This window comes from Rana temporaria, chromosome 9, assembly GCF_905171775.1.
Source record: "Rana temporaria chromosome 9, aRanTem1.1, whole genome shotgun sequence".
In the NCBI taxonomy this organism is placed as follows: Eukaryota; Metazoa; Chordata; class Amphibia; order Anura; family Ranidae; genus Rana; species Rana temporaria.
This window is the reverse complement of record NC_053497.1, coordinates 95,390,260-95,403,240: the sequence shown is the minus strand read 5'-3', so window position 1 is coordinate 95,403,240 and position 12,981 is coordinate 95,390,260. Positions and strand designations below refer to the sequence as shown.

Genomic DNA, 12,981 nt, shown 5'->3' with positions numbered 1-12,981 from the left:
GTCAGCATTCCACGAGCGGATGCAATTTTGAAGAGCGACATGTTGGGTATGAATTTACTCGGCGTAACATTATCTTTCAAAATATTTAAAAAAATGGGGATAACTTTACTGTTGTCTTATTTTTTGTAAGACCGCTGCGCAAATACGGTGTGACAGAAAGTATTGCAACGATCGCCATTTTATTCTATAGGGTGTTAGGATAAAAAATATATATAATGTTTGGGGGTTTTAATTAGAGGGAAGAAGATGGCAGTGAAAAATGACATTAGAATTGCTGTTTAACTTGTAATGCTTAACTTGTAATACCAACGGCCACCACCAGATGGCGCCAGCTTACACATCTGGTGGTAATAACTTGTAATACCAACGGCTCACCACCAGATGCCCCCCTTCCAAGCCAAGTCGTCAGGACCCTATTTCTAGTCGCCATGGCGACCTGGCGATCGGGATTTGTCGAGCCCTGCCTAAAGCATGAAATTATTTGGCATAGGGCTCATTCAGGTTGAAGATCTAGTAATCACTGTGTGCCCAGAACACACACAAATACGGTAACAGCCAATATAACAAAAGAAGGTTCATTTTAAATATATCAGTTGTAGACTGTGTGCTCCATTTGTACAATCCTTCATTGTGTAAGAAAGCATTTTTATTAGTAATGCATTGTTATACACACACACAAATGTAGTTTCTTTGGGCCAATATATACAGTACAATACAAATCAGATCAGAAAACCAAAACCTAAAAATCCATGTCAGCGGTCAGTAATTTTCCCATGTAAACCCCAGAATGGACATTTTTTTTTAATTATTATTCCTATGCTCAGTTTGCATTGGACAGGTTTTGACAAATATACTTGTAGGCAAGATCAAGCAACCATTACTCATGAAATAGCCGTCATTAAACCTGTAATCTTGGCAGAGATGATGGCTACAAGGAGGTTAAACCAAGCTTCACTGAGCAAGGCTTTCATTATCATTTCATTCGCTTATGGCTTACACTGATACTAAAGGCTTTTTTTGTCTAAAAATAACGAACATGTTATACTTGCCTGCTCTTTGCAGTGAATTTGCATTGAGCAGACCAGATCCTCCCATTCTCGGGTCCCTCGCTGGCACTCCAGGCCCCTCCCTCCTGCCAAGTGCCCCTACAACAAGCAGTTTGCAATGGGGGCACCCAAGACAAGCCGCAGCCCTGTCCCGCCTCTTTCAGTGGGCACCACTGTGTGTCTCAGCCAATCAGGAGATATAGTCCCGGACAGGCGAAGCTCTTGTGCAACATCACTGGATCGAGATGGGGCTCAGGTAAATATTAAGTCCCTTTCACATGGGGCGAATCCGTCCAAGCAGAATCTGCCTGCTCAGCAAGGGATCTCTCCACTGATCCCCACTGAGCAGGTGAATGACAGGTCCATGTCTGCTTTATTATGCAGGCGGTCAAATGGAAACATTTTCATCCGATTGACATCCGATATGATCCACTGGCAGAAGGTGATCACCATACGTTTGTTTTAGCAGATTTTGACGGATCGGACGCCCGGTGGGCGTCAGTGGACACATGTCCGCTGACATCCGCCATCCCATAGGGAACAATGTAGAATGTGAAAAACTGACAGGCAGACCCCATCAGTGATTTTAAAGTCTTATTTCTTTATTTTGTTTAAATAAACATGTCATACTTAAAGCGGGAGTTCACCCAATTCGTTTTCTTTTTCTATTTTCCCCTTGGCTTCATGCTCGTTTTGTCTAGGGGAATCGGCTATTTGTTTTAAAATATGATCCGTACTTACCCGTTTTCGAGATGCATCTTCTCCGTCGCTTCCGGGTATAGGTCTTTGGGAGCGGGCGTTCCTTCTTGATTGACAGTCTTCCGAGAGGCTTCCGACGGTCGCATCCATCGCGTCACTCGTAGCCGAAAGAAGCCGAACGTCGGTGCGGCTCTATACTGCGCCTGCGCACCGACGTTCGGCTTCTTTCGGAAAATCGTGACGCGATGGATGCGACCGTCGGAAGCCTCGCGGAAGACTGTCAATCAAGAAGGAACGCCCATACCCGGAAGCGGCGGAGAAGATGCATCTCGTAAACGGGTAAGTACGGATCATATTTTAAAACAAATAGCCGATTCCCCTAGACAAAACGAGCATGAAGCTAAGGGGAAAATGTGTTCGCTATGGGTGAACCTCCGCTTTAACTGCCCTAATTTTGCACAGAATGGCCAGCATACTCCTCTTCTTGGGTCCCTCTTCTGTGTTCCCCCCTTCGGTTGAGTGCCCCCACCGTAAGCAGCTTGCTATGGGGGCAGTCGAGTCACAGCTCCGTGTCCATTCAGACCAGACCCCGCCCCCTCTCTCCGTCTCCTGATTGGCTGACTGACTGGATTCACAGCAGCAACAGCCAATCACACCGTGCTGCTGTCCTAGCCAATGAGGAGGGGAGTCCCAGGCAGCCAAGACTGATGCAACTCGCCTGGATAAAAATGGGCTCAGTTAAGTATTAGGGGTGCCGAGGGGGGCTACTGCACACAAAAGGTTTATCTTAATGCATAAAATGCATTTAGAAAATAAATACATTTAAAAATGTAACACCCTTCTGCCTTCAGAACCACTTTAAAGGCCAAGTTCACCTTCAGGAACACATTACATCCAGATTTAGAATGTAACATGTTGCTATGAAGCCCCTCACCTCCAGAGTTAACCCACCTTTGCAATCAGATGGGAGTTTCCCCCCCCCCCCCCCTTAGCCACTGTCACATGACCCACATAACAGCATCATTAATTCACAGCGATCTGTGAATGAATAAACTACAAATCCCAATTCCCACCGCAACAGACAGACCCATAGTTATCAATGAACTATGAGAGAGCGCTGATCAGCATTTCCTGCATCTCTGAAAGCGACAACCTGTACAGAGCCGTAAGAAGTGGCTGCAGGAGCCCGACAATGTACCCGTGATCTATGTACTGATCATGGGTGCAATGCTATGCAGGTTTGTGAGAAAAAATAAAAAAATTCCACAAATTACTTAAAAGTGTGTTTTTTTTTTTAGTTTCGGATAGAGTGGATAGGGACAGAAACACCCGCCATTGAGGAAATATTCCTATGGGGATACTAGTTCTGGTGACAACCAAGGATACCTTCATTTTGGAGGGATTTCCCTTCACTACCTGTTTTGGTTATGAGACATCGATGGCAAAATAAATACTTGCAGGAGTACTTATAACCCTCCCTTACACTATCAAAAATGAATAGGTCTTGCCTCATGTTGCACTGCATGCAATTTGTACCCAAGACCGTGCGTAAGGATTGTTTTCCTGGGCCCATAACAGTGCTTGAGCAATTTTTCACCCACTCCCCCTTTAGCTGTTGTGGATGTACACATGTTGCGGACATGATGCTTTGTGATAGGATTATAACCCCTGGAGCTTTCAGTGGGCATAGCTTCAAAACACGACAAGTCGAATGAATGGAGCCACTCTTAACGCGTCGCAACCATAAGCACTGCACACTGCATGATGGATGTGGCGTGCTGGTGCAGGGTTCAAGAGGTTAAAGTAAAAGGTGATACAATGCCTCCTTGCTACCTGTCACTCCTCAGAGATCAAAGCACATGTACCCCTGGATTCAGAAGTATTCCCTGACGTGAGAACAATCCCTACGGTGACATACAGACACAGCCTGAACTAGGCACACAAGTCACGCTCCCTGGGAAGTGAGCGACAGGGGCCCCATCGATGTACAGTCTCCAAAGTTTCTGTTTGTCACTTCCCTTGGCAGTGGTGTGTCTTCTGTGTGATGTCCTCTTTGGCAGACAGCATCCACATGTGAGCACGCACAGAAGGATCTACAAGGTGCCCATGGCAATCCTACCATGAGATTGGTTGTGCCAGCTGCCTCAGGCAGTAGTATCAATATTCCTATTGCACACTGGCATGGATAAGGCTTTGGGAGCAACGGGTGCTGCAGCTGGAAACATCAAAAATCTAATGCACAAATTCGCCAGCACACCACAGATCGCCAATTTTGTCCCAAGACATACTAATAATTAAATATGTCTACGCTCAGGACGTAATTCAGCTGCTGCCTCCACGCAAAGTCCCTGAAACCAGGGTCTAGGTAGTTGGGTAATATAAAAGGAAAAAAAAAAGGGGGGGGGGGGGGGGCACGAGTGGCGCGGTACTCAAAGTGCATTAAGGCAATAGGATTAAAAAAATGTGTATATATATATATATATATATATATATATATACACACACACACACACACATACACACACACACATTATACACACTACTTGCACTAGTAAATCCTCCTCGCAAGTCAGGTGATGCTTCACAAAGTTCACAGTGTGTGAATGTGACCAACAAATAAGCACATTGAGGCTAGATAAACCAAAACTAGATAAAGGAAAATAAATAAAAATAAAACAAAAACCACCCTGTGAATCGTTCTTCCCAGGTATGTCCCAGGATCACCCATACCTACTGAACACATCAGAGCAAGAGGAAGAACGATGCACAGGGTGGTTCTCACTTCAGGGGCAGCTTTTGTTTTATTTCCTTTTCCTTTATCTAGCATTGATGTGCTTATTTGATGGTCACATTTACACACTGTGAAGCATCACCTGACTTGCGAGGAGGATTTACTAGTGCAAGCAGTATATTATATATTTTTTTTAATCCTTTTGCCTTAATGCACCTAGCACTTTGAGTACCACACCACTAACACAGAGGGCGGTGTAGTGTCACATTCCGCTCCCTATCACAGAATGCTCCGGAAGTGACGTTTTGTCGCCGCCATCTTGGTACACCCCATACTCCTGCACAGTAATGATAGTGTGTTTAAGCGAGTCCCCTTCTCACCCTATTTGGAAATCCGACGGACTGTTTAAATGTTAAATTTTAAAAAGCAGCAGCAAACCTGCTGACCTTACATGGTTGCTAATGTGACAGAACACCTCTGATTTTCACATTTAACATGTAAACAGTCCGTCTGATTTCAAAATACTGTATTTAAGCATATAAGCGCCGTTTTGTGTTGAAAATAAGTGTGAAATCTAAAACTCGGATGGGTGTAACAAGATGTCCGCTTGCCCCCTTCTCACTCAATCATTACTGTGCAGGAGTGTGGGTTGTAGCAAGATGGCGGCGGAAAAACAAGACAGCGGGAGCGCCATTCACCCCCCCCCCCCCTATTTATATCACAGAAGACATGCCTGACAAAAGATCCGGCATGGCTCTGAAACGTTAGACTGTCTTCTGTGATGCAATTATTCTTCAATAAAGATTGGGATGTAATTGACTATCTGTGGTGTGCTGGTAAATATGTGCATTGAGCTGCCTCAGGCAGGACTCACATAAGGGACGCCATTAATATAAATATGGAAACTCCGGTCTCAGCGATGTTCAATAAGGCTGAGCGAGGTGCAGACTTAGTGGCCCCAGTGCACATGGTGTACTTAAAGAACTAAACCCAACATTTTATTGGTTTCCCAGAAGAGTTACATTCAAGACATACTATGAATAACTGTCACATTTGCTTGCGGTATTATCCAAACTGTCAAACCATCTGGTGTCATAACCGATCATGTGTGTTGCACCATGGCAACTGCACATCAACCAAAGGGCAAGGCTACATTTACACCAGCAATTAGAGACGGTGTGAATTGTAGCGGCAGGAATCTTCCAACTCTTGGTGTGGTGCTCAGTAGTTAGGTGCGGCAAACGGCCCCATGCACTATAACGGGAGGTCAATGGCAGCCACATCTATTCGCAGCTCTCTGCACAGACAGCGATTACCTGCGATGATTGCTGGCTGTACAGAGAGCTTCGAACAGCTGCAGCTGCCAGCGTCCTGTCATCCTGAACTGGGCCAGTGGCCGCTGGCTCTCAGCGGAACTTGCCACTACAATTCGCACTGCCCTTAATCGCTGGTGTGAACATAAACAAGGCAGCTCCATTGTTTGTAAAAGATAGGAGGGTTTAGTTCCGCTTTAAAGTATTTAAATCTATAGCAGTGATGGCAAACCTTGGCACACCAGATGTTTTGGAACTACATTTCCCATGATGCTCAAATACACGGCAGAGTGCATGAGGATCATGGGAAATGTAGTTTCAAAATATCTGGGGTGCCAAGATGGCCCATCACTGCTCTACAGTGTGTACTTGTCTCGAGAGTACCAAGTAATTTCTGTCAACCGCTTTGTTCTGCCATCGGCATGAATCACTTCTGACAAGCTTTTCCGACACAAAGGTGACAAGGAAGGGACCTCTAGCACACAGACTGACAGCCTCAGCTATGTTCCTGTGTGATGGGGGGGGCTTGGGCTCCTTACTCCAATCAGGTCTCAGAGCTCTCCTTAATGAACTCTGAAGAGTGGAACTTCAGCTCTCTGCCCTGTTTTCCTGACAGCTCAGACAAGCCGTGTAAATTCTGGACTTTGAATGGATGTAGAGAAGACAGGTACAACTTATATAGGAGGATTGGTTTCATCTGTGTGTGTCACCTGAGGCCATTCACTATCCTGGGAATACGTAAGGATTTATAACCACTTTAACAAAACAGAGAACCCTCCAGGGACCTCTGCTTATTAGGCACATATTGCACAGTGACATCACACGCCTGGTAGAAGGGAGCGATGTATCCGGTTATATCAGGTCACTCTATCGCTGCTTCTTCACCTCTCTCTGGTGTGCCCAGGAAGCGATTGCCAAGAGAGAATTGCATACAGAATGTCCACTGCCTTCTCCCTGGCGTGTATCTGTCCAGACCCCTCACTGGCTGCCCTCTCCCTGGCGTGTATCTGTCCAGACCCCTCACTGGCTGCCCTCTCCCTGGCGTGTATCTGTCCAGACCCCTCACTGGCGTGTATCTGTCCAGACCCCTCACTGGCTGCCCTCTCCCTGGTGTGTATCTGGCCAGACCCTTCACTGGCTGCCCTCTCCCTGGCGTGTATCTGTCCAGACCCCTTACTGGCGTGTATCTGTCCAGACCCCTCACTGGCTGCCCTCTCCCTGGCGTGTATCTGTCCAGACCCCTGCCTGGCTGCCCTCTCCCTGGCGTGTATCTGTCCAGACCCCTTACTGGCGTGTATCTGTCCAGACCCCTGCCTGGCTGCCCTCTCCCTGGCGTGTATCTGTCCAGACCCCTCACTGGCTGCCCTCTCCCTGGCGTGTATCTGTCCAGACCCCTCACTGGCGTGTATCTGTCCAGACCCCTCACTGGCTGCCCTCTCCCTGGCGTGTATCTGTCCAGACCCCTCACTGGCGTGTATCTGTCCAGACCCCTCACTGGCTGCCCTCTCCCTGGCGTGTATCTGTCCAGACCCCTCACTGGCTGCCCTCTCCCTGGCGTGTATCTGTCCAGACCCCTCACTGGATGCCCTCTCCCTGGTGTGTATCTGTCCAGACCCCTTACTGGCTGCCCTCTCCCTGGCGCACGTGCATCTGTCCAGACACCTCACTGGCTGCCCTCTCCCTGGCGTGTATCTGTCCAGACCCCTCACTGGCTGCCTTCTCCCTGGCGTGTATGTGTCCAGACCCCTCACTGGCTGCCTTCTCCCTGGCGTGTATGTGTCCAGACCCCTCATTGGCTTCGCTCCCCCTGGCGTGTATCTGTCCAGACCCCTCACTGGCTGCCCTCTCCCTGGCGTGTATGTGTCCAGACCCCTCACTGGCTGCCTTCTCCCTGGCGTGTATCTGTCCAGACCCCTCACTGGCTGCCCTCTCCCTGGCGTGTATCTGTCCAGACCCCTCACTGGCGTGTATCTGTCCAGACCCCTCACTGGCTGCCCTCTCCCTGGCGTGCATCTGTCCAGACCCCTCACTGGCTGCCTTCTCCCCTCTGCTAAGCAAAGGATCTGTAAAGGCCTGTACAGCCACTTATTACAAGGAGTCTGCTCGATGTGCCAAGCTTTGTCTGATCTGTGACCTACATAGTGCAGATATTAGTTTACAGAACACAGAAAACACGTACATCCTACGACAAATCAAATCTAGGCAGCAGGGCCGCGCACTGTTAATATGATCCATGGCAGCAAGGATCTGCCAACTGGCTTTGGCTTAACCTTCTAACCATCAGACAGAAAGCCCTCTCTAACACGTTCCGCCTAAGGCCTCATTCACACCACATACTGTCAAAAAAAAGTATGGAACTGTACATAAAAAAAATGCACCAGAATGCACATGTCCCCATTTAAAGTGGTATTCCAGCCTGGGGAAAAATAAAAGTCAGCAGCTACAAATACTGTAGCTGCTGACGTTTAATATATGGACATTTACCTTTCCAGGGAGCCGCAATGTCAGTAACCCAGCCAATCCTTGGATCGGCTACCACCACCATCTCCACTAAGGGAGACTGGCAGTGAGCCTTACAGCTTCACAGAGGGTTCCCTACTGAGCATAGGACGCTGTGCTTTCTAATTGACCCAGCGGCGGAGGAAGGGGCTGAACTGCTGAGGGATGGCACCGTCTCCTGGAAGTGGCGAGTCAAACACAGATACCCATTCCCCCGTGAAAAATGCCAAATGTGGCACCAAAGGAGAGAGCAAATAAGCGGAAGTTCCACTTTTGGGGGAACCTCACTTTAAGGTGAAGAAAAGTAAAGGGGCGGGTTGGGAATGCAACGGAACACATGAAAAACGTGCATCCTGCTGGAGATCCTCAAACCCACCGACTGTAGCCATGTGGCTGCAGAAAGTGGACGACATCAATGCAATGGAAGACCTGATTCTGACAAAACACGACAGGACCGAACTCCAGACATGGAGGTTGTGGAACCTATTTAAGTACTCGACGGAGGGCCAGGCCCTCAGAGGTAACCCTTGAACAGCGACGAGCGGACACGGTTATCGATTAAGCCGGGATACAGACTACTGGAGAGGCCTCCTGGAGCGGACCACCAATGCCCAGCTGCTGCCCGGGCTCGTGATCTCCATGCCCGTGACTCTCCCCTCCCCCTTCTCTTACCTCTTTCCCGCTATACAACTCTTTACTGATTTCCTATAGCCGCTATCTCTGCGGCACCTGAACTCCACTTTCTTTTTTCCTCTCTATCTGATGACACTTAGAAAAAGGAAAATGGGAAGAACTGTGCCCACTGTCCCTCATTGACATGCTGCACCTCATTAGCCCCGAACTCTAGACAAGAGCTGTGAGGGGGTTGTGCTGCTGAGGCCGAGGGGATGAGGCGTTGAAGGGATTCACCGTAATATATCTGCTTCCCTATTTGTGACAAAATAATGTCCCCGAAATGTCATCTTCCTCTGTATGTATGTTTTTGACGGTGCAATCATTGTAATGTACATGTCATGGTTCATGTGGACCGTTTCTTGCTGTGTATAAATAAACATTTAAAAAAAAATAAAAAATAAACGTGCAACCAGAACGCGGTTCTATGGTGTGAATTGGCCCTAAGGCCTCGATCACACCATACATATATAAAAACTGACGACAACGCAGATTTGACTTACATAGGCTTGTCATACCATGAAAAGAGACGCACTTATATATATATATATATATATATATATATATATATATATATATATATATATATATGTCTCTGCAAGGACACAAAGAAAATAGTTCTCCATGTGCCCTGTTCACACCACAATGTTCATGTCACATCAGTTTTTTCCCCCCCTGCACATAAAATGTGCACGATACCAGAGTTATGGTGTGAATGGGGCACACAGACAACAATCGTTCTCTTTGTGCCCTTGCAGAGACATACATAAAAAATACACACCTCTCTCTGTGAACGAGGCCCATATCTAAGCCCCAGCAAGGCGGAACGCATTAGAAGGGTGTGTCATATGGGTAGGAGATTGAGCTGAAGCCAGTTGGCAGATCCTTACTACCACCGTTCACGTGAATAGTTAGCGGCCCGTATCCCTGGACTCGGGACTTACATAATTAAGCCAGACATTCCAATCACTGGAACATACAGGAACAATCAGCACTGCTTTCTTTTATAATTCGCCAAGTGTGGGCACACAAATCAGTGTCAGTGCAGTATTGGGGGGAAAAAACAGATGTAAATACGATTGTTGTGTGCGCAGACACCCCCACCCAGGTGACAGTGGTAATGGATGGTGCGCTGCACACACAACAATCGTGTGCGCACCATCCATTACCACGGTCACCGGGGGGGGGGGACATTACAGGAGAGAGAGGACAAGAGGGGGGCATTACAGGAGAGAGAAGAAGAGGATGAGGGGGGGGGGGGGCATTACAGGAGAGAGAGAGAGAGAGAGAGAGAGAGAGGAGGATGAGAGGGGGGCATTACAGGAGAGAGAAGAGGATGAGAGGGGGGCATTACAGGAGAGAGAAGAGGATGAGTGGGGGGCATTACAGGAGAGAGAGAGAAGAGGATGAGAGGGGGGCATTACAGGAGAGAGAGAGAGAAGAGGATGAGAGGGGGGCATTACAGGAGAGAGAGAGAGAAGAGGATGAGAGGGGGGCATTACAGGAGAGAGAGAGAGAAGAGGATGAGAGGGGGGCATTACAGGAGAGAGAGAGAGAAGAGGATGAGAGGGGGGCATTACAGGAGAGAGAGAGAGAAGAGGATGAGAGGGGGGCATTACAGGAGAGAGAGAGAGAAGAGGATGAGAGGGTGGCATTACAGGAGAGAGAGAGAAGAGGATGAGAGGGTGGCATTACAGGAGAGAGAGAGAAGAGGATGAGAGGGTGGCATTACAGGAGAGAGAGAGAAGAGGATGAGAGGGTGGCATTACAGGAGAGAGAGAGAAGAGGATGAGAGGGTGGCATTACAGGAGAGAGAGAGAGAAGAGGATGAGAGGGTGGCATTACAGGAGAGAGAGAGAGAAGAGGATGAGAGGGGGGCATTACAGGAGAGAGAGAGAAGAGGATGAGAGGGGGGCATTACAGGAGAGAGAGAGAAGAGGATGAGAGGGGGGCATTACAGGAGAGAGAGAGAAGAGGATGAGAGGGGGGCATTACAGGAGAGAGAGAGAGAAGAGGATGAGAGGGGGGCATTACAGGAGAGAGAGAGAAGAGGATGAGAGGGGGGCATTACAGGAGAGAGAGAGAAGAGGATGAGAGGGGGGCATTACAGGAGAGAGAGAGAAGAGGATGAGAGGGGGGCATTACAGGAGAGAGAGAAAAGAGGATGAGAGGGGGGCATTACAGGAGAGAGAGAAGAGGATGAGAGGGGGGCATTACAGGAGAGAGAAGGAGGATGAGAGGGGGGCATTACAGGAGAGAGAAGAGGATGAGAGGGGGGCATTACAGGAGAGAGAAGGAGGATGAGAGGGGGGCATTACAGGAGAGAGAAGAGGATGAGAGGGGGGCATTACAGGAGAGAGAAGAGGATGAGAGGGGGGCATTACAGGAGAGAGAAGAGGATGAGTGGGGGGCATTACAGGAGAGAGAAGAGGATGAGTGGGGGGCATTACAGGAGAGAGAAGAGGATGAGTGGGGGGCATTACAGGAGAGAGAAGAGGATGAGAGGGGGGCATTACAGGCGAGAGGAGGGTGAGAGAGGGGGCATTACAGGAGAGAGAAGAGGATAAGAGGGGGGCATTACAGGAGAGAAGAGGATGAGAGGGGGGCATTACAGGAGAGAGAAGAGGATGAGAGGGGGGCATTACAGGAGAGAGAAGAGGATGAGAGGGGGGCATTACAGGAGAGAGAAGAGGATGAGTGGGGGGCATTACAGGAGAGAGAAGAGGATGAGTGGGGGGCATTACAGGAGAGAGAAGAGGATGAGAGGGGGGCATTACAGGAGAGAGAAGAGGATGAGTGGGGGGCATTACAGGAGAGAGAAGAGGATGAGTGGGGGGCATTACAGGAGAGAGAAGAGGATGAGAGGGGGGCATTACAGGAGAGAGAAGAGGATGAGTGGGGGGCATTACAGGAGAGAGAAGAGGATGAGTGGGGGGCATTACAGGAGAGAGAAGAGGATGAGTGGGGGGCATTACAGGAGAGAGAAGAGGATGAGAGGGGGCATTACAGGAGAGAGAAGAGGATGAGAGGGGGGTATTACAGGAGAGAGAAGAGGATGAGAGGGGGCATTACAGGAGAGAGAAGAGGATGAGAGGGGGGTATTACAGGAGAGAGAAGAGGATGAGAGGGGGGCATTACAGGAGAGAGAAGAGGGAGGGGGATCTGGGAGCAAAATGTCCCCCGAAATGGTCCTGAAGGAGCCCCCCTGGAGATTGGAGGAAATAACTGCCATCCACCATGGGAAGCAACTGTCCTCTCCTTACAGCAGAACGGACATAATAACGACCAGGCTCCCCTCCAGGACTGGGCTGTTGTAGTAGGCCTGTGCGGTCCAGTCCATAGCAATACAATACACCCCCACCATCGGACTGTAATAGGACGGACATGATTGATCAGAGAAGGGTGTATGGGGGGATCGGGGACGGGATCGTTCCTTTCACAGGCAGAACTTAGAATCAAGTCCGATCCGTCCCACGTGTGTCCGCACACAGCCCCCTCCGCCCCAATCTCCCGGCCGGGCCCCCCGGGTCACCTCTTCCCACACTGAGCGCCCCCTTCCCCGGACATCTCCCCCGGAGCCCGCTCTGTACCCCCCGCATCATCACCCCAACACTCACTAATCGTTTTTTCCGGATTTTTCCCAATTCTTTATCCAATCAGCAGGTAGTACTGCCGCCGCCATCTTCCCTCTATAGTACAGATAGCCCGGATGTTTAGCACATCAGCAGAGGTCAAAGTGGAGGTGGGCGGAGCGAGGCATGCCGGGAAACAGGCCTTATCCCCCATGAAACTCTTCATTCCTGAGCGCCGTGACTGAGGAGTTATCAGTGGGCTCAGATCTACCTGGATGTGTAGAATTGGATATAGTATCCATTCCTCACATTACAGTCCTCCTCTGTCCTAGAACATGCAGCCAGGGCCCACAACATATGGCCCTTGGTCTCTGGGGTTTCATGTTTTTAGAAACTCAGATAAACAAACTAAATAACAAACTCAAGTCTTATTATTCTGAATATTCTTT

General features: G+C 48.9%; 1 protein-coding gene across 1 annotated transcript in view; it reads right to left on the bottom strand.

The window, feature by feature from the left end:
- Positions 1-12,700, bottom strand: part of THOC2 (THO complex 2) — a 152,776-nt gene extending 140,076 nt beyond the window's left edge. The window contains exon 1 of the mRNA XM_040323934.1: positions 12,578-12,700. Within this exon, the coding sequence (XP_040179868.1) occupies positions 12,578-12,642 (65 nt within the window). The 5' untranslated portion in view covers positions 12,643-12,700. The remainder of the gene's footprint in view (positions 1-12,577) is intronic.
- Between the last annotated feature and the right edge of the window lie 281 nt (positions 12,701-12,981).